Genomic DNA, 18,252 nt, shown 5'->3' with positions numbered 1-18,252 from the left:
CCTTTCTGATATTCAGATGTATCTTTTTTTTTTTTTTTTGGAGACAGAGTCTCGCTTTGTTGCCCAAGCTGGAGCTCACTGGCATAATCTCTGCTCACTGCAACCTCTGCCTCCTGGGTTCAGGTGATTCTCCCACCTCAGCCTCCTGAGTAGCTGGGATTACAGACGTCTGCCACAATGCCCAGCTAATTTTTTGTATTATAGTAGAGACAGGGTTTCACCTTGTTGCGCAGGCTAGTCTCGAACTCCTGACCTCTTGCTCTGCCCACCTCGGCTTCCCAAAGTGCTGGGATTAAAGGCGTGAGCCATCTCGCCCAGCGCAGAACTGTATCTCTTTTTAGAAATTACATGAAGGCTCAGAGTTTCCTTTCTCTTTCTCCTAATTAACCTCATCTTCCTTTAAGAATGCCCACTAACTCCCATTGTGACACATTACAGTATTTGTGACCCTGAAACAAAGTTATACATATTTTAATAATTCAAGATATTTGTGAAGATGTTTAAAGATGTGGATTAATTCCCATATCTGGATGATTGTGGCTATTGTTACTTGACATAGAATAATTTCATTATTATTTCTAAAATGATAAAAAATGTTTGTCCTTTAAAAAATTATGTATGCCATTCCAAAATATCTAATCCATGCCAAGTAGACATTTACAGAAGGAGATTTCTGGAATTTACCTGGAATTGACACAATATTTTCCTTTCCAAATATTGTTCAGATACTGATCATTCCAGATACCAAACAAATTTGTCACTCAAAATCTTCACATAACGTTTCCACAACATTATCTTAAATTTATGCAAAAATTTAGACTGTGAGTAAGCAATGGATAACTTTTATGAATCTTGCTTTTGGCATTTCTATACCTATTTGCAGAACTGATCAGTGTACCCCACCTTCCCCACTCCATACCAACAAACTTGAGAGAAAACTCTTTCATACTCTGATAATCACATTCCATCATGTATATATATTGCCAAGTCGAAGGAAACAGACACAATAGAGAATGTGCCTGAGCATTTTGCGCTGCTTAAGTTTCTTTACAAAGATGTTTAAGTCTTAGATATTCCAGAAATACTTGATGTATTTATGATGAGGCAATTACGAATCTAAAAGTATCTCTTGTACTAACTTAGTCAGAAAAATCTCCTGAAGTCATCCAGAAATTCTAGCCACATCAAGAACTCATTGCCATTGAGTGACATTTTCAAAATCAGTTCAAATAAAGTAGCAAGAGGCTACAAATGTATTTTCTCATTTGAAGATGTATTCAAATTTACTAATCTTTTCCTTTAGGACACTCCTTGACACTCTACTTCCATTTCCTTTATTTGATTTGCTGCTCCCTCTGCCTCCTGCACCTATTCTTGAGAAAAAAAGGGTTAACATATAGAACTGGAGGTAGAGAAAGCTCATCTCCTACAATGCTAAGGATACCTGAGGACTAGAAAATAGTTGTGTTAAAGAGAAAAGAGATTGCAGTTTCTGGCATTCTGTCTCAAGCTCCCTTTTGGGGGAACACAACAACATTTATGACATTTCCACTTAATATTCTTGAGTATGTTCAGTTCAATCCCTTTCTTAAAAACCTTTGAAGTTTCCAGCATCTGATCTTTCAAGCAGTTTAACTTACAACAACTGCTGCTAAATTTCCCTGCAAAATAAAAGCTCAACATAAGAAGTTGAAAATTATAACCTGTGTGAAGTTTCAAACAATGCCTTTTCTCATGAAGAACAAAATATAAATGTACAGATATCAAACAACAGTCATACACAACCATGCACTGCCAATGAATGAAGAGCAATTGATCCTACGAGGCACTAATTCATGTTATATATTCAATGTCATAACTGGCTTCTCTGTTTCTTTGTTAAGAAAGTTATTTTCAAACATCCTAGCTTAATGAGCAGTGAGCAAAATTAGCAAGCATCACCATTTCCACTGTGTGAAAATGTACCGCAGCAACTCCAGAGCCAACCCAGAACAGCTGGTTGTAACCCACAAGCCATAAAAGTCAAATGTGACTCTGTAGATTGTTTAGAGAAAGCAGCAAACGTTTCCATCTACCAAGTAATGAGTGACCTTATGAATTTGGTTCCTCTCTTCATTCACAAAATAGAGGTGAAGTTTAATATGTCCCAGTCAGTTACAAGGAATTCTCTTCCAATCTACTGTTACACACTGAGAGCGGGATCCAGCTGCTCTGAAGCCCTTGCCACGTCCCATGGTGCAGAGAGCAGTGTTGGCAATAGTGGCTTGGCTCTCCGATTTTGTTAAATTAAACCTCCTCTTACCTCGACTTCCTTGTTCTTCTCTTTGTTTCTGCCCATTGAACTTCTCCCATTGCTGGCAGTCTCCCGCGCTGGGATTACAGAAATCTGGTGGAGGGGCATATTGGCAGGGCTGCAGGTGGCCAATCCTTGATTGGATGCCTTAACTCTTCACTCGCCCTGAGTAGCCCACCTGCACAATTGTTCATATCCTTGTTTTGCCAAGCTCAGGTCTAAACAAAAAGGGGAAAAATAGTGTTTGAGACACTGTGCAGCAGAGGCCAGGGTCTTCTGGTCAAAATGTCAAACACATTGAAAGGGGAGTTTAAAAGAAATGCAAGAGCAAATAATCCAGGGAGTACTGAATTCTCCAAAGGACGATTTACCTCAAGTCATAATTGCACTGCTTTGTCACTGGAGCACCCCTCTCCCCTAAGAGCATTGTGGGAGACAATTCAATTTCTATGGTACCTAATAACTGTCATGGAAACCAAGGAAACCTAGGTCTCACAGGCCCTTATTAGCAACTGCTTCCTTTAATGGCACAGACTCCCGCATTTGCAGCGGCTGTCACTTCTGCTTTTGTTTCTCCTCTGATTCCCCAGTAGTCCACTAAGCACCCAGAGACACCGTATCTTGCTGACTAGGTAAATAAGCAGACGGCTGAAAGCTTAGTGTCCTATTTGGAGCCAAATCTCTTCCTTGAGAAGCGTGGCTAGCTGGCTGTGTCCTTCATGCATCTATAATAATCTGCTTAGGTCAAAGGATCTGCCTCGAAGTGAAGAGCATCAAATGAGATAGAATGAGGTGTTGAGAGGGAGACAGAGAGAGAGAGAGACCTGGAGCAATTGCAGATGTCTTTTTCTGGATGGTTGTAAAGAGGGTTAACTATTCACTGCACCTTCCCTACTAAAACATCAGCAACAGGAGTCAGAAGGCGTCAGTTAGTCTGAAGCATAGAGCTCTATACTACTCATTTCAGCTTCATTGCACCGTCTGTGCTCCCTGAAATATATGTTAGAATCAATAGTAGCTTCTCCTTGCTTTCCCAGAAAGGAAACAAACTTTACTATTACTGTCCTCTCAATAGTTATACAATTTGGAAGAAGTGTTAATCAGGACTTCTGCTTTTTAAACTAAAAAAAAAAAAAAAAAACATTCCTCTTAAAACATTCTACTTTCTTGGTGAGGTGAATTTTTAAAATACATTAACTTTGTAAAAATAACTTTCCCTCATGATTATTTCCTCTTTTTTAGGGTGTTTGGCACTCTTGTCTTTAAAAGGACAGAATTTTCTTTGTGTTGATACATACATTGTATGTTTTCTGGATATTGTGAACTAATCAGATCTTCCACTGCTGTGTTTGTTTGCCCTAAATGAAGCATAATTCAGAAAATTCCTTGCTTTTATATACTCAAGAACTGCTTATAAGTTAGAATTTTTTTCTAATCACAGAGATCTTCAAAGTGATTTCTAACTGTAATTCATCTCTTCCTATTTTTGTATTATACAAACATAATACAATTTCCATTATGACATTATAATTTGTTTAAACTCAGAATGGAGATAAAATGTGGAAAAAGACAGGTAATGTTGTTGGCAATGAAGCCAACAACAATATATGTAAAGATTGAATTAACATCTTCAATTTAAATATTCACCCTAAAATAAAAACTTCAGTGTATTTACAAGTTTGGTCCAAATACATGTTCATTTCAACCTAAATTAGCCACCTGCCCATGGTTCTCACCCTCATCATCCACCTAGCTCATCTGGGGAGATTTTACTTGGTTCTTTGTCTTGGCCTAACACTGGATTTCCTTTCTTGATTAATTGCAATCAAAATACATGCTTCGGAGGCCTATTTTTTTTGTTGCAGCTGGCAAAGATTGAGGTGGTCTTATGCTACGAGAGACATAATCATAATACATAGATGCCTGAGATGTAGTTTATTATAGACACATTTTCAGGAAGGCAGCGGTGAAGACAAGAAGGTTACAGTTACAAAATAGACAATTTTTTTTTTTTAACTACAGATGTTTCTGATACAATTTTGGGAACACTTCCAAAGTATCAGGAAAATAACCTCAGCACAATAAGCTCATTAAAGTTCATATAGAGACAAAATTCTTGCTTTAGAATAGTAAAAAAAAAGAAAAAAAAAGTTTCCTCAAACCTAGCATTTGTTCATCATCATGCTTAAGCTTACAGTATGTATTTGTGACATACAGGAGCTTGAATTAAAGGACTAAAAAGCCAGCCTCTGCCAAAAACGCCATGTCTACAGCTAAAACTAATAATTCTTAAATTTTCTGTAGCTTAATGATCACATTTGTGACCTGTAAGTGTGAGGAAGGAAGTTCCTTACTTTAATAATTTTTAATCCCTCTATCTAGAAGGACTTCTTAATTAAGAGAATGCTGGAAATAGAAATCTGTAAATTTAATAGTGTGTGACAAATATTAAAATTTAAATTATGAAGCTCTTTAGAGAAGTAATATTTTCCCTGTTTATGTCCATGAAAATTTCCCTGAAAAGCCAAGGCAGCTTTCCAGATAAATTCAGACTTCAGTACTTTTGCTAAAAATATTCATTAAAGCTATGGGAAAGAAGATTTTTAGCTTGAATTCACTAAATGGCTGTCTTAATCCTTTACCTCATTATGGATATGAGGTTATCCTTTGTTTGCTATGAGATTTTTCAGAAATCAGATTTGAATTTCGAGTTAATTTATGTGGTTGAGTTATTTCAATTAGCTTTCTTTTATCCTGAAATTTAAAATATAAATTGAATTTCTGGAAAAGCGTATTTATTTCTTAGAGTATTTTATATAGTAAACAAGAAGAGGTTTGTTACATCTTTTTAAGCAAATGTTTTAGCAATAACTTAAGAAAAATTAATACTCGGTCAGTTTAATAAATATTTATCTAACATTGTATTAGGTATTGCCACAAATTGAAGTTTTAAAATTTCCAACCGTATCGGGGGAAAAATGTGCTTTTAATACTTTGTGGATTCTAATAGTTTGCTGCCTTGGAACACCGAATACACATCAGCTAATGTCAATGTCTTGCAGTTACCTAATACCTTTCCTCAAGCAGCTTCCATAATTCTCTGCCAATTAGAAACAACCAGAACTCTCTGGGGTGACTCATTACGTAACAATGCAAAACTAAGAAAAGTGTTGTGGAATGCATTCCTCCTATGGGAGCACAGTCCATCTTGTGCAGTAATTAAACCCTGTGGAGTCACAAAGAGCAATGGACCCAGCAACTGAGCACTGATAGGTACTGGCCAGAATGATCGTGGATTCAGGAGGCATTCAACTCATCTCCATCTCCATTTGCGATCACATTACATGATCCAGATTTTTAAACTTGATTTTTGTGGAAATCATAGACTATAATTACTATTGAAATCAACCTGGAATATTCACTCTTCACTGAATACTTATTCCATACACATGACTAAATTATATCTGTTTTGTTTCCACATTCTGGCTTCCAGCTCTTGGCTCTGGGAACAGGTTCGTCATTCCTGCCTCGGGCTCCAAAATTTGGCAATTTTAGCTATTAACTCTAATACTCAGACCTCAGTTTTCCCCAAGAGATTCTGATTTGGTGCTGTTCCTTATTCTCAGTGGCCTAGTTCGTCTCTAGTTTAAAAGGTAAACAAAGCAAAATATGCATATCTGGTAGCAGAAGACCACCTCAATCTTTGCCAGCTGCAACAACAACAACAAAAAAATAGGCCTCTAAAGCATTTATTTTGAATGCAATTTATCAAGAAAGGAAATCCAGTGTTAGGCCAAGACAAGGAACCAAGTAAACATCTGCTAACACATTAAATGGACAGACTGATAATTCAATTCAATAAACATTTATTAAGCATCTTCTGTGTTTTCTAAACCATGCTAGGAATTAATGGGCAGCAGGTAATATATAAAATTATGGGGTGAAATACCTGTAGTCAAAGAATTTGTTGTGTCATTAGGGAAATAAGATTTAAGGAGGTAAGTCAATTTAAAAAACATGCAGCATATGGCAATTAACATTTGAAAGATAATACAGAATACTGAAAGTAAATATCAAAGGAGGTTTGAGCAACAATGAATAATATTAGATCTAAATACACAGTTAAAGTCTTAAGGAGGAATTGGGGTATCTATTGGGCTTGGTAGATATAAGGTGATAAAATCATTTCAAGGCATAGAGATGGTGTGAAATTGGTATATAAAAATTCAGGACAGTATAGAAATTTTCTTTAAGATTATTAATTGGTTTAGGATGTATATATTATTAGGATCACCACTTTAAAGGACAGAGGAAAGAAACCAGGGCCCAGACGTGACAGAAAGAAAAAGTCTATAAGCCACATAAAATTATATTAATTATAAAATATGAAATTATATTTTATATTTATAAAATTATAAATGCATTGATACAAGACAGAGAAGTAATAAAGACAAGCATTTTAAGTTATTTCTGAAAATATAAACAAGGTATACTGAGGTAGAAAAATGGTATTTCATTACAAATCCCTGGTGAAAGGAGGAAACCTGGATTGAATGGGTTTTCAATGCATCATTGCAAAGGGTGTTAAATGGCCACTGTCAAATATTATCAAGAAGAATAAGATATATAGATAATATAGATAAGCTATCATGACACAAATAATTTATGTTATCTTGTAAAGGAGCAGGAGAAGGAACCTGAATTTAAAGGTATTGTTACTAGGGAAATTCTGAAGCATACACTTATGTATTAATAGAAGAGTTAGAGAATAACACAAGCTAGCCAAACAAGGTTAGTAGAAATAATGAGAGGGAATATAAAATGGAAAATAATTAAAATTTCTGGTCATATGTTTATTAAAAAATCTACAATATAATAAAGCATTTCTCAAATGCTTGTATGTTTTTTATGGGTTTTGTTTGATTATTGGAATCCAATTGTGGTTGCATTTAGTATGTGCAAGTATCTTCTGCAATTACAAAATCATTTTAATGTGAGTAGTCTGTCTCTGAAGACCTTTCAGAAGTAACTAGATGATCAGTCTTCAATATCAAAGACAATATAATAGATCAGATGAATTCTTAAGTTCTTTGATTCCATTCTCTGGAAATTGTTTTGCCTAATTTTAGCCACATATATTTTCTGAAGTTGATGCAGATTACAACATAGCCAAGACATCCATTTCAGCCTTTTGGAGAATCGATAACAATCACCACAATCACATAATGTGTGTGGTAATTACAGCATGCCCTAAAGAGTCAGTTTTACTAGTTTATATGATTTATATCATGCTCATGACAAAAGAATAGCATCAGAAAATAGCTTTCAAAATATTAGTATATCTGGCTGAACAAGGAGCAAAATAGAAAAAACTGTTTCAGAGAGCCAATATGTACCTCTTCACTTATCTTCAGAAAATGTAAAGCAATCATCCCAAAAAGAGGAACTGGAATCATGGCAGAAGGTCTTTAACTGCTTCCGGACCTGCCCACTTTTATCCCTGAAGAATGAGAGAGAAAAAGTGTGTGTGTGTGTGTGTGTGTGTGTGTGTGTGTGTGTGTGTCTGTCTGTGTGTGTCTGTGTATCTGTGTGTGTGTTGGGGGAGGCATCTCACACATGGCTATGAGGCTCCTTCCCCTTCCATATTCTGGAACTTCACTGTATCTCTAGGGCCTCATAAACCTGGTATTCTCAAGCCTAGTGGCACAAATTCTCTAAGCCATTTCATGACTTAAAGAAGGAAGTAATAGTTTCCTCTTATAAGTGTCAAAATTCTGACTTAATGCATCAGAGAATTAAAAACTAAATTTAACAAAGTGCTCCTGTATGATATTAAGATTCAAGCAAAGGAGACTTGGCCCTAACATTCCTAATCAAGCAAAGCGTGTGCGCACGTGTGTACACACACACACACACCCCGCCCACATATGACATTATATTGAATTCCTAAAGTTTGTCTAGATGTAGAGATACACGTATCTGCTCAAATATTATTTTTATTCCTTATAAGGAAGTCTCTCACTAGTTTTCCAAGGAAAAACACCCTGAAACTGTGCTTTTCTACTTTACACGGAAGACTTCTGTGACCAGATTTGTGGGGTTTTTTTCCCCCCACATACCAAACAAACAAGCAATTCTGTAGCAGACACCAATTGGGTGTTACCCAAATTTGGTTTTACCTGGAGATACTATCAGACCCCACAAGTTCAGGGCTCAGTCTCACCACACCATCACCCCACTTTCAGACACTAGTCATAAATCCAGGTTCCTGGAACTTCTGACTTCAAATTGGGGTTCCCACAACTCCCTCCTTAGGTTCAATGAGTTTGCTGGAGCGGCTCACAGAACTCAAGGAAATATTCAGCTTTATGGGTTTGTTACAGAGGATACAGATGAAGAGATGCATAGGGCAAAGCATTTGAGAAGGGGTGCCGATCTTATATGTCCCTCCCCACCCAGGAACTTCCACATATTCAGCCATCCATAAGCTCTCTGTATCCAGTCATTTTGGGTTTTTATAATATGATTGATTAAACCATTGGCTAATGTAATCAATTTAACATTCAGCCTCTCTCTCCTCCTTGGAGGCTGGGATTGGGATAAAAGTTGCAACACCCTATAATCCTGCTCGGTCTCTCTCAGTGACCAGCCTTTATCCTGAAGCTACCTACCGGCTGCCAACTATCAGTCAATCCAGAATACAAAAAATACATCACTTTGGCAATTCGAAAGATTTCAGGAGCTGCATGCTGGGAAAGAGGTCAAAGACCAAATATGTACTTCACAATCTCACAAGTCTTTATTCAGTTTAAGGGGAAAACGGCATCATGGAATTTTATATTGCAAAGGCAAATTATAAAGCACCCTACCATTTGACAGCCAGATTAAGTCCTGGGAGACTTAGTGTTTTGACATCAAGGAAGGCTAGTAGATGGCAGAAACAATGTAGAATAATCTCCTGATCCAGAGACACCTGCTCTTTCATCAATTTCTGACCCAATTTGATGAGTATAAAGCTTAGGAATGTTTTCAGTAAAAACCAACAATGTAATCAATACATTTATTTACATGTTATTTATTTACTTTTTACTACTGGGAGTACTTCTGAAAGGAATATATTTTATAATATAATTCTGAATTACATGTATAGCCTCTTTGGAAACTATATTTTACTAAGTTTTTTATATCTCAAAGATCCAATTTTTTATTATTCAAGGAATAATTAAATTTAAAGGCTGACCAGTGTTTTTTTAATCATATTTTTATTCTCATCGCCCACTGATTATGAAAAATGTCAGGTATCATTAACCTAACATTATTAATGTTACCATTTTCAGAATAAGTGGCATTTATGACAATTTTTTTATAATTAGTAACTTGGAAAGTGCTAAAAGAAATAATGGGTCAAAATTCAGAAAGTCAATCTACATATTCTACTTTCTATATCTGGCAGATTTTCATAATGAAATAACTATTACTATAAAATTATATTATGTGTTTTCTGCTGCTGGGTATGCCATATACCTAAAATACCAAAACAATCAGCAGACTTAGGAAACTTGGTTAAAACAATTGTCCTGGTATACGGGCATAGCCAAAATGTCATTATTTGTGTTCTTGGAAGAATAAAGATGTCATTAGTTGACCATAGAAATATTTATTTTCATGAGTTATTCATAGATATGCATTCATATATTTTTAGACAAATCTGATTCAACCCAAAAACAGCATCAGCCTACTCCACCAGTTCCTATAGAGACTATCTTCAATTCAGAATGCTCTTATTAGGTCTACATATATCTATAGTATTTCACCCAGAACTCTTCTCAGTCAAATGTAAAAGTTAGTAGAGTATTTGTTAAATTGGGAGATTTAACTAACATACATTCACACAAGGAGAACACCATGTGAAGACTGGAGTTACTCTGCCACAAACCAAGGAACTACCAGAAGCTAGGTCCTGAAAGATGCTCCCTAGTAGTTTCAGAGCGAACACAGCTGTGCCAACACTTTGATCTGGACTTCTAGCCTTCAGAAACATGACAATATATATCTATTTTTTAAGCCACACAGTTTTTGGTACTTTGTTATAACAGTGCTAGGAAACTAAAGCACTTCCACAGACAAGTCCATTGATTCATTGTTATGGTTAACCCTCTGCATAACACTCAGTTGATACCAATGGGCATCAAATCCTAGGGAAACAGCCAAGATAGAGAAGACAGAGGATGATGTAGTGAGGGTCAACAGCAGAGAAAAGCAAAGCCTCAGAATAGACTGAGAATGAAGATTATGTACCAGAGTTTGAATTTTATAAGTGTTACCCTACATGCGGTTACAGGGGGCTTGAAGGAACAGTCTAAGGCTAAAAACCAGTATGGGAGCAGGTGGTAAATGAACAAACGCAAATGTTAATCCAGGTGTATTTTGAAACACTGGAACATATATTTCCTAAATCTTGAACACAATCCAACAGTTAGAGGCCCATCCGAGTCAGTATAAGAAAGATAATTATGACAATTTGAGCTCTGTGAAAATAAACAAGGGCTACTCTTGTAGTACCAAACTTTAATGTTCAAGCAGGAGATACATGACCACATATTGGAACAATTAATAAATTAATTCAAAAATCTTTTTAAAGGCTGGATTCAATTATTTCTGAAGTATCCTTTAATTTGGGGTTTCTGTGACATTAGACATTGTATTTATTCTTTGTACATAGGTTGCTTCTTGTAAAGAAATGGTTCCTTATATAGAGAACCCTTGTAAGGTAATATATTTTACTAAAGAGAATTCCATAAATATAGAGAGGGAGTATGCTGCTATTGATGGTTTACCATAAAGAAAAGTAGAAACACTGAAGAAAAAAGTAAAGGAGATAATAGGTGTCCAATCTAATCACAGAAGAAGACTTAAATCATCAGCTTGTGCCAAAGAAATGTAAGGTATACTGGTCTAGTTACTATTTAATTGTCCATTACACATTTGTTATCTATGATTTAAAGTGATGCCTTAAATACACACACACACACACACACACACACACGTAGATTCTACCTGCAAAATGTGTAAAAAGAGATATAAGCAACAAAAGAGATTCTTAATATAGGTACTGCAAATTATTTTATTATCCTAATAAAATTTCATAGAGAAAAAAATAAGAAGGCGAGAGGGCATAAAATAAATTTTAAAATATAATATTTGAAAATAAGCTATTGAATATTTAAAAGTACCGTTATGACTACTTGATAGGAAGTATATCTCGGAAGATTTATCAGATATTACATCATTTTTATAGACTGTTCTTTATCTATAGTAAGCCTCTAAAATCTCATAAATTAGAGCACTGTAAAAGTCATTCAGGGTTTTAAAAGCTTTGAACAATATTAATAATCATGTAGATCTGTCAATATTCTAAAGCAGTAAAGTTCTGGTGTTTTCATATTCTTTTATATAAATAGCATTAATACTCATGTTAATATTAGCACAGGAGTACTATGTTAATATTTTGATTAAATAAATGAGATAACGGCTATTGAGCTAATTAGCATATTCATTACCTCGTATACTTATCTTTTCTGTTGTAAGGAAACTTAAAATCTACTCTCCTAGCAATTTTCAAGAATTCAACATATTGTTATTAACTACAGTCACCATTGTGTACAAAATAGATCTCTTCTCTGTAACTAAAATTTTATATCCTTTGACCAACATCTACACAACTTTACCCTCCTACCCTTGGTAACCATCATTCTACTCTCTAATTCTGTGAGTTCAACTTTGATAGGTTTCACATACAATTGAGATTATGCATTATTTATCTTAATGTTCTCCAGCTTTATCTGTGATGTTGCAAGCGACAGGATTTTTTTCTTCTTTTAAAGGTTGAATCATCATTCCATTGCCTATATTTACCACATTTTATCTATCTACTGATGGACACTTAGGCTGATTCCATAACTTAACTATTGTGAATAGTGCTATAATAAACATGCAAATGCAGATATCTCTTAGTCATAGTGATTTCGTTTCTTTTGGATATATAGCAAATAGTCAGATTGCTAGATCATATGGTAATTATATTTTAAAAATTTTAAGAACCATCCATCCTGTTTTTCCTATGCTGTACTAATTTACATTCCCAGCAACAGTATACAAGCATTCCCTTTTCTGTACATCTTCTCCAACATGTGCTACCCTTCATCTTTTTGATAATTACCATACTAAAAGATGTGAGTTGATCTCTCATTAGCCATTACCCAATGTCTATATATTTCAAAACATGTAGTACTTTATAAATATATACTGTTTTGGCCAATTAAAAATAAATTTAATAAAAAACAGAAAAATATAAAAATAATACACGTAAACTCCTTGGGACATGGCTTGTCAAAGAATATGTGCTAATTAATAGTTAAGCACTCATATTTGAAGCTTAAAATTACCTATTAAAAGGATTGATCCTTTTAAAAGTACTTATTTTGCAAAAAAAGATGGATATTAAATATTTTAAAAATAACAATGGAGTAATTTTCTTGACACACTTTACTGTATTCAAATACAGTAAAACTGAATATCTTTTATGTAAAGAGAATTATTTCTACTAGTTGACTAAATATAGAGACACATCAAATAATATTTTTCAAAAAATAAAAGCTATAAAAAAGCCACATAACCCACATCAAAACTGTAGTTTAAAAGATGCAATTTTTCATAATTGGAGAGTTGCAGTAGCTGGGTATCATTATAAATCTGAATTATTATATTGAAGAAAATAATGTCAACAGTAATTGCTATTATTGAGCCAACTCCTATCTACCAAATAATGTTTTAAGCATTCTACATGCATATATATTATTTAATTTGTTCCCCAACACAATCTTCCTAGGCACGATTATCATCTCCATTTAACGGAGAAGGAAACTGAAGCTCTGAGAGTTACATAACTTGCCCAAGGTCCCACATATAATAAATGAATGACTGATATAAGATTACATTGAACTCTGTCTGATACCAAACAACTTAATAACATGTTAATAAAGAATCGTGATGTATAGAATGCAGATCAAATATATTAATTCTGTGAGGTGGTAATCAGATTGATCCCGGATTATGCTGTCCTTCAAGTCTGCCACAAAGGCAAGCGGACAATGTGTGCGGTATTATTAGAATGTTCTTCTGGTATTAATAACAATAACACCCAGATCAATGCACTCTATAGTAATGTTTTTGGTTTCACAGAAGTGGACAAAATTAGTATACCTATCACAAGTTCCTATACTACTTGGCCATTTTCCCAAGAATATGTAGTCAATAGAGTACTAATAGGTCAAAAACCTAAGAAATTACTTTAAAATGATTGAAAAAAAATAAATGAAACAGAGATTCTAAATAATATTTTAGGTTATATTATGATATATTGAAATAAAAAGGTAAGTGTTCAGCGAGACATTATTCCTTGAAAGTCTTCACAGATGGCAGTTGCCAGGGATGCCAGAAAACAGTATTAATTTACTACACTAAAATCTTTGTAGGTTTTGGATGGAAAATTCAATACAATATTAAGTAAATACAAATGCATAAGGAAAGAGAAAGATTTAGAGAAAGAGGAAGAACAAGAGAGAGACTGAGAAACTGCAAAACTTTAAGATCCTTAAAAAGAATAAAATGAATTATTTGGGCTAGAATATTTGCTGATACAATTACTGAATTAGATAGAACATACTTTTTTTTAGTCACTGTGGAGGTTACATTAAAGAAGGAACCCTTGAGCAGAGTACTAAGAAGTACTTATTCCATACAATGGAGAGTATCTATACTTGGTTTGAAAATAGAATAAATTCTGAATTATTACCCTATTGTGAATATTTCACATAATTTTAAATTTGACAGTTTTTCTTTTAACCACCTAATAATGTTTACTATTACACGGAATAGAAACAATGGTTACTGCTGTTTCTGATAAAGCAATGAAAACATAGACCTCTGTTTAGAATTTTTTAATTATCTAGTGATGTTTAATTAGTCATTAAGAAAGACTGCAATTATCCAAGGACCATTTTTCTAAAAGTAGCTACTATTAACAAATGAATAAGAAATTTTTAAAAAGTGATAATATATAATTTACCCTTTAAATTAATTCCAAATAGGGGCAACAATTTGCTGTTAGATACTGTCTGTATGAAAATAATTACTACAAAAATATTTAGTAACTTCACTTGTGGCCTATAAATCAGTAATTTAAAACTGTGTGGCTAGATTAGATCAGGTAAGTATAAAGCACATAGACACATCATGACTCATACTAGGCGCTCAAAAATGTTAGCTTACAAACACCTAGGAATAGAACGGAAATCATAAAATCAGGTAATAATACAAGAGACAAGATAAATAGCACAGGAAAGGAAACAATAGGAAGTTAAAAATGAAGCTTGGGAGATTTATTTCTCTTTTGTCTGAGGCTTTTTTCACAGCTATAAACTACTATAAAATTAGACAAATTATATTAAACAAATGTTTTTAGGTATTGGACAATAGGCAGCACAGACACATGATTTCTGAAAGGGGAAACAAGAAGGTAATTCCTACAACTTTCTAGCTTTCTGCCTGGAGGCAATTACTTGCCCGTGTTGCAGAGAAAGAGTACAAAAGCAGTGCCTGGTTGTCTGTTTCATTAAAGAGCTGAAGATTAAGGTGGAGAGTAGTAGAGATGGCTGGGACTTACATAGCAAAGAACCAGAGAGAAAGGAGCTATAGAGAGAAAGCTCCTGAAATCCATATAACTGTCTCGTCTCCTTGAGTCTTTGGCTACACACTCATTTGCATGGTTATGAAGAGAAACTCCACAAATAAAGAAGGAAAAGAATAACTACTTGAGAGCTTCAGACCAAACAAATCTCAGAGTTTACACAGGCTTCAAATTTTGGCAAATGAGAGAGTAGATAACTTATAGAATCATAAGATATTCAGCAGAGATCCCAGAACATTCATACCTTATAATAAGTTATCTTCCAGACCCTTCCTAAATAAAGATTAGAGCAAGCCTCTAAAGGAAGACATTAAACCTCAAGTAAACTGTTTACCAAAGCAACTTACATTTTATAAGGGAAGATAACAAAATCCAGATTCTCAAGAATAGAATATTCACAATATCTGGCATTGAATAAAACATAACTAAACATATAAAAAAGAAGAAAAGGTAACCCTGAACTTAATCATGATTAAAGTATGTGATGTCACAAAGCCCCAAAATAGAGGTGATTAAATTAGCAGACACGCTAATATAACACCTATTACATTAAAAATTAGCTTAAAAATCAATAAAAGGAAAAATAAATGCAAAATATAGAAAATAACATGGAAATTTTGATATTAAAAATACAATATTTGAAATAAAAATTCACTATATACATGTAAAATCAAATTAGATGTTACAGAAAAAGATAAGTGAACTTGAAAATACAGCCAGAAGTTAAAACACACATATAACTGGAGTACAAGAAGTAGAACAAAGAGTGGAAGAAATAGGAAAATACATTAAAAAAATGAGTGTTTGGAAATTTTCTAAAATTTATGATTATTAAATCCACTGATCCAAGAATCTCATCAAATCCCAAACTTAAGAAACATAAAGAAAATCCAGATACAGATATACCAAATTTAAATTTCTGAAAACATTTAACTAAAAGAAAATCTTAAATAATGCTTTAAATTAATACTGGTGAGAAAATAATAATGCTGGTGAGCAAAAGGCCTGTTTCATAGAAGAGAGGAAAAATAAGAATCTTACCAACTTATCTTTAGTTCACCGGAAAGAAAAAAAACTGTCAGGTATGAATTAAACGTGAATGAAAACATTCCTCATAAATGAAAGCAACATTAGCTATATCAACACATGTAATAATAGAAAATTTATGTTAATATTCCTGAACTACAAAACATGTTAAAGGAAATTATTCAGGCAGAAGGAAAAGATAAAGAATGAGAGGAGGAATAAGAAAAAAATCCCAATGTAAAGGTCTTAGGTGTAAAATAGTATGATGTATGCTATCTGTGCAAAAAGGTATAAAGACAGGGGGCAATCAGTTAAATATTAATATTTTAATAATGGAAATCACCATAAAAAATTACATAGGTATTTTTAATAAGCCAAAGATGATGATACAACTAAGTTCTAAATATAATCCAGAATAAGACATAAAGAAGTGGGAAAAAAAGAACAAAAACAAAAAGAAGAAGTAAAATATACGACAGGATACTAGATTTCATACCAAAAGTCTTAATTTATATTAAATGTAAACAGTATAAACACACTAATTCAAGGCAGAAATTGTCAGATTGTATAAGTAAAGGATATGTAGTTAACAAAAAAGTACTTCAAATGTAAGTACACAGATAAGTAAAATGTAAAATTCTTTAAACAGAAATACCATGTAAACACTATTCAAAACAAACTAAGATTCAAAAAAAACAAATAGTAGAAAAAAAGATACACATGTCATTATGTTAAATTAATGAGATACCATCTCACATCAGTCAGAATGGCAATTATTAAGAAGTCAAGGAACAACAGATGCTGGTGAGGCTGTGGAGAACTAAGAACACTTTTACACTGCTGGTAGGAATGTAAATTAGGTCAACCATTGTGGAAGGCAGTGTGGTAATTCCCCAAGGATTTAGAGCCAGAAATACTGTTTGATCCAACAATCCCATTACTAGGTATATAAAGAAAGAAACATAAATCATTCAATTATAAAGATACATACATGTGTATGTTTACTGCAGCACTATTCACAATAGCAAAGACACGGAATCAACCCAAATGCCCAACAATGATAGACTAGATAAAGAAAATGTGGTACATAAACACCGTGGAATACTGTGCAGCCATAAAAAGGAAGATCAGGCCCTTTGCAGAGACATGGATGGAGCTGGAAGCTATTATTCTCAGCAAACTAACACAGGAACAGAAAACCAAACACGGCATGTTTTCACTCATAGTTGGGAGCTGAACTGTGAAAACACATGGATACAGGGAAGGGAACAACACACACCAGGGCCTGTCGAGGGTTGCCGGGAGAGAGAACATCAGGATAAATAGCTAATACATGCAGGGCTTAAAACCTATGTGTAGGTTTGATTGGTGTAGAAAACCACCATGGCACACGTTTACCTATGTAACAAACCTGCACGTTCTGCACATGTATCCAAGAACTTAAACTAAAATACAAGTGCATAAAAATAATAATTTATTGGAAGACATAAAAACATAAATCGTATTCATAATAGAAATCCTAAATAAATACAACAAAAAAGTATAAATCTGAAAGTAAATGTAAACAACTCTACAGTGATAGTTTGCAATTTCAAAACAACTTTCTGGAATTGATGGAAAAAGCAGAAATAAGGATAATCCATAATAATACTGTCGACCATCTGCACCCAATGACTGCAGAATAGAAATTATTTTTTCAAATGAACATAAAGCGTTAACAAAAATAGATTATAACCTGGACAATAAAAAAAAACCATGAAGAGCCAAAATAATCAAGTATATATTTTCTGGTCATAACAGAATAAAATCAGAAATCACTAACAAGAAAATCTGAAATATCACCCCCACAATTGCAAGTCAAATAATGTTTTTTAGTAAAGCCACTGAGCCAGAGATGAAATCTCAAAGACAATTAGAAAACATTGGGAAATGAATAAAAATAAATGAAAGCACATCAAAATTGGTGAGGTGTACTTATTAATGCTCACAAAGAAATTATGATTCTCATAATTTATGAAAGAGAAGCAGAACGGTCTAAGTAATTTACAAAAGAGAAACTCAAAGGTCTAAAAGTAATGATATTATATTTAAGCAGCAATAAAAGTAGAGCTCATTAAATAAAACATAAATAAAAGAAAGAAATAATCAAATAGGGAGTATTGGTAAATTAGAAAAAGCAAATAAT

At 33.8% G+C, this 18,252-nt stretch overlaps 1 protein-coding gene across 5 annotated transcripts in view; it reads right to left on the bottom strand.

Annotated features, from left to right (window-relative positions):
* MARCHF1 (membrane associated ring-CH-type finger 1) overlaps positions 1-18,252 on the bottom strand; it is a 917,917-nt gene that overhangs the window by 488,753 nt on the left and 410,912 nt on the right. For 4 of the 5 annotated variants that reach the window (XM_032248639.1, XM_032248650.1, XM_032248640.1 and 1 more), the window contains one exon: positions 2,303-2,511. In XM_032248639.1, the coding sequence (XP_032104530.1) occupies positions 2,303-2,401 (99 nt within the window). In that variant the 5' untranslated portion in view covers positions 2,402-2,511. Of the gene's footprint in view, positions 1-2,302; positions 2,512-2,749; positions 2,941-18,252 lie in introns of those variants that run through there. The other variant, XM_032248642.1, reaches the window with a different exon arrangement.

The sequence above is a fragment of the Sapajus apella genome, unplaced genomic scaffold (genome assembly GCF_009761245.1).
Source record: "Sapajus apella isolate SASKATOON/1434 unplaced genomic scaffold, GSC_monkey_1.0 scaffold67, whole genome shotgun sequence".
In the NCBI taxonomy this organism is placed as follows: domain Eukaryota; kingdom Metazoa; phylum Chordata; class Mammalia; order Primates; family Cebidae; genus Sapajus; species Sapajus apella.
Note: the sequence above shows the minus strand (reverse complement) of the source record. Positions and strands in the feature narration are given on the sequence as shown.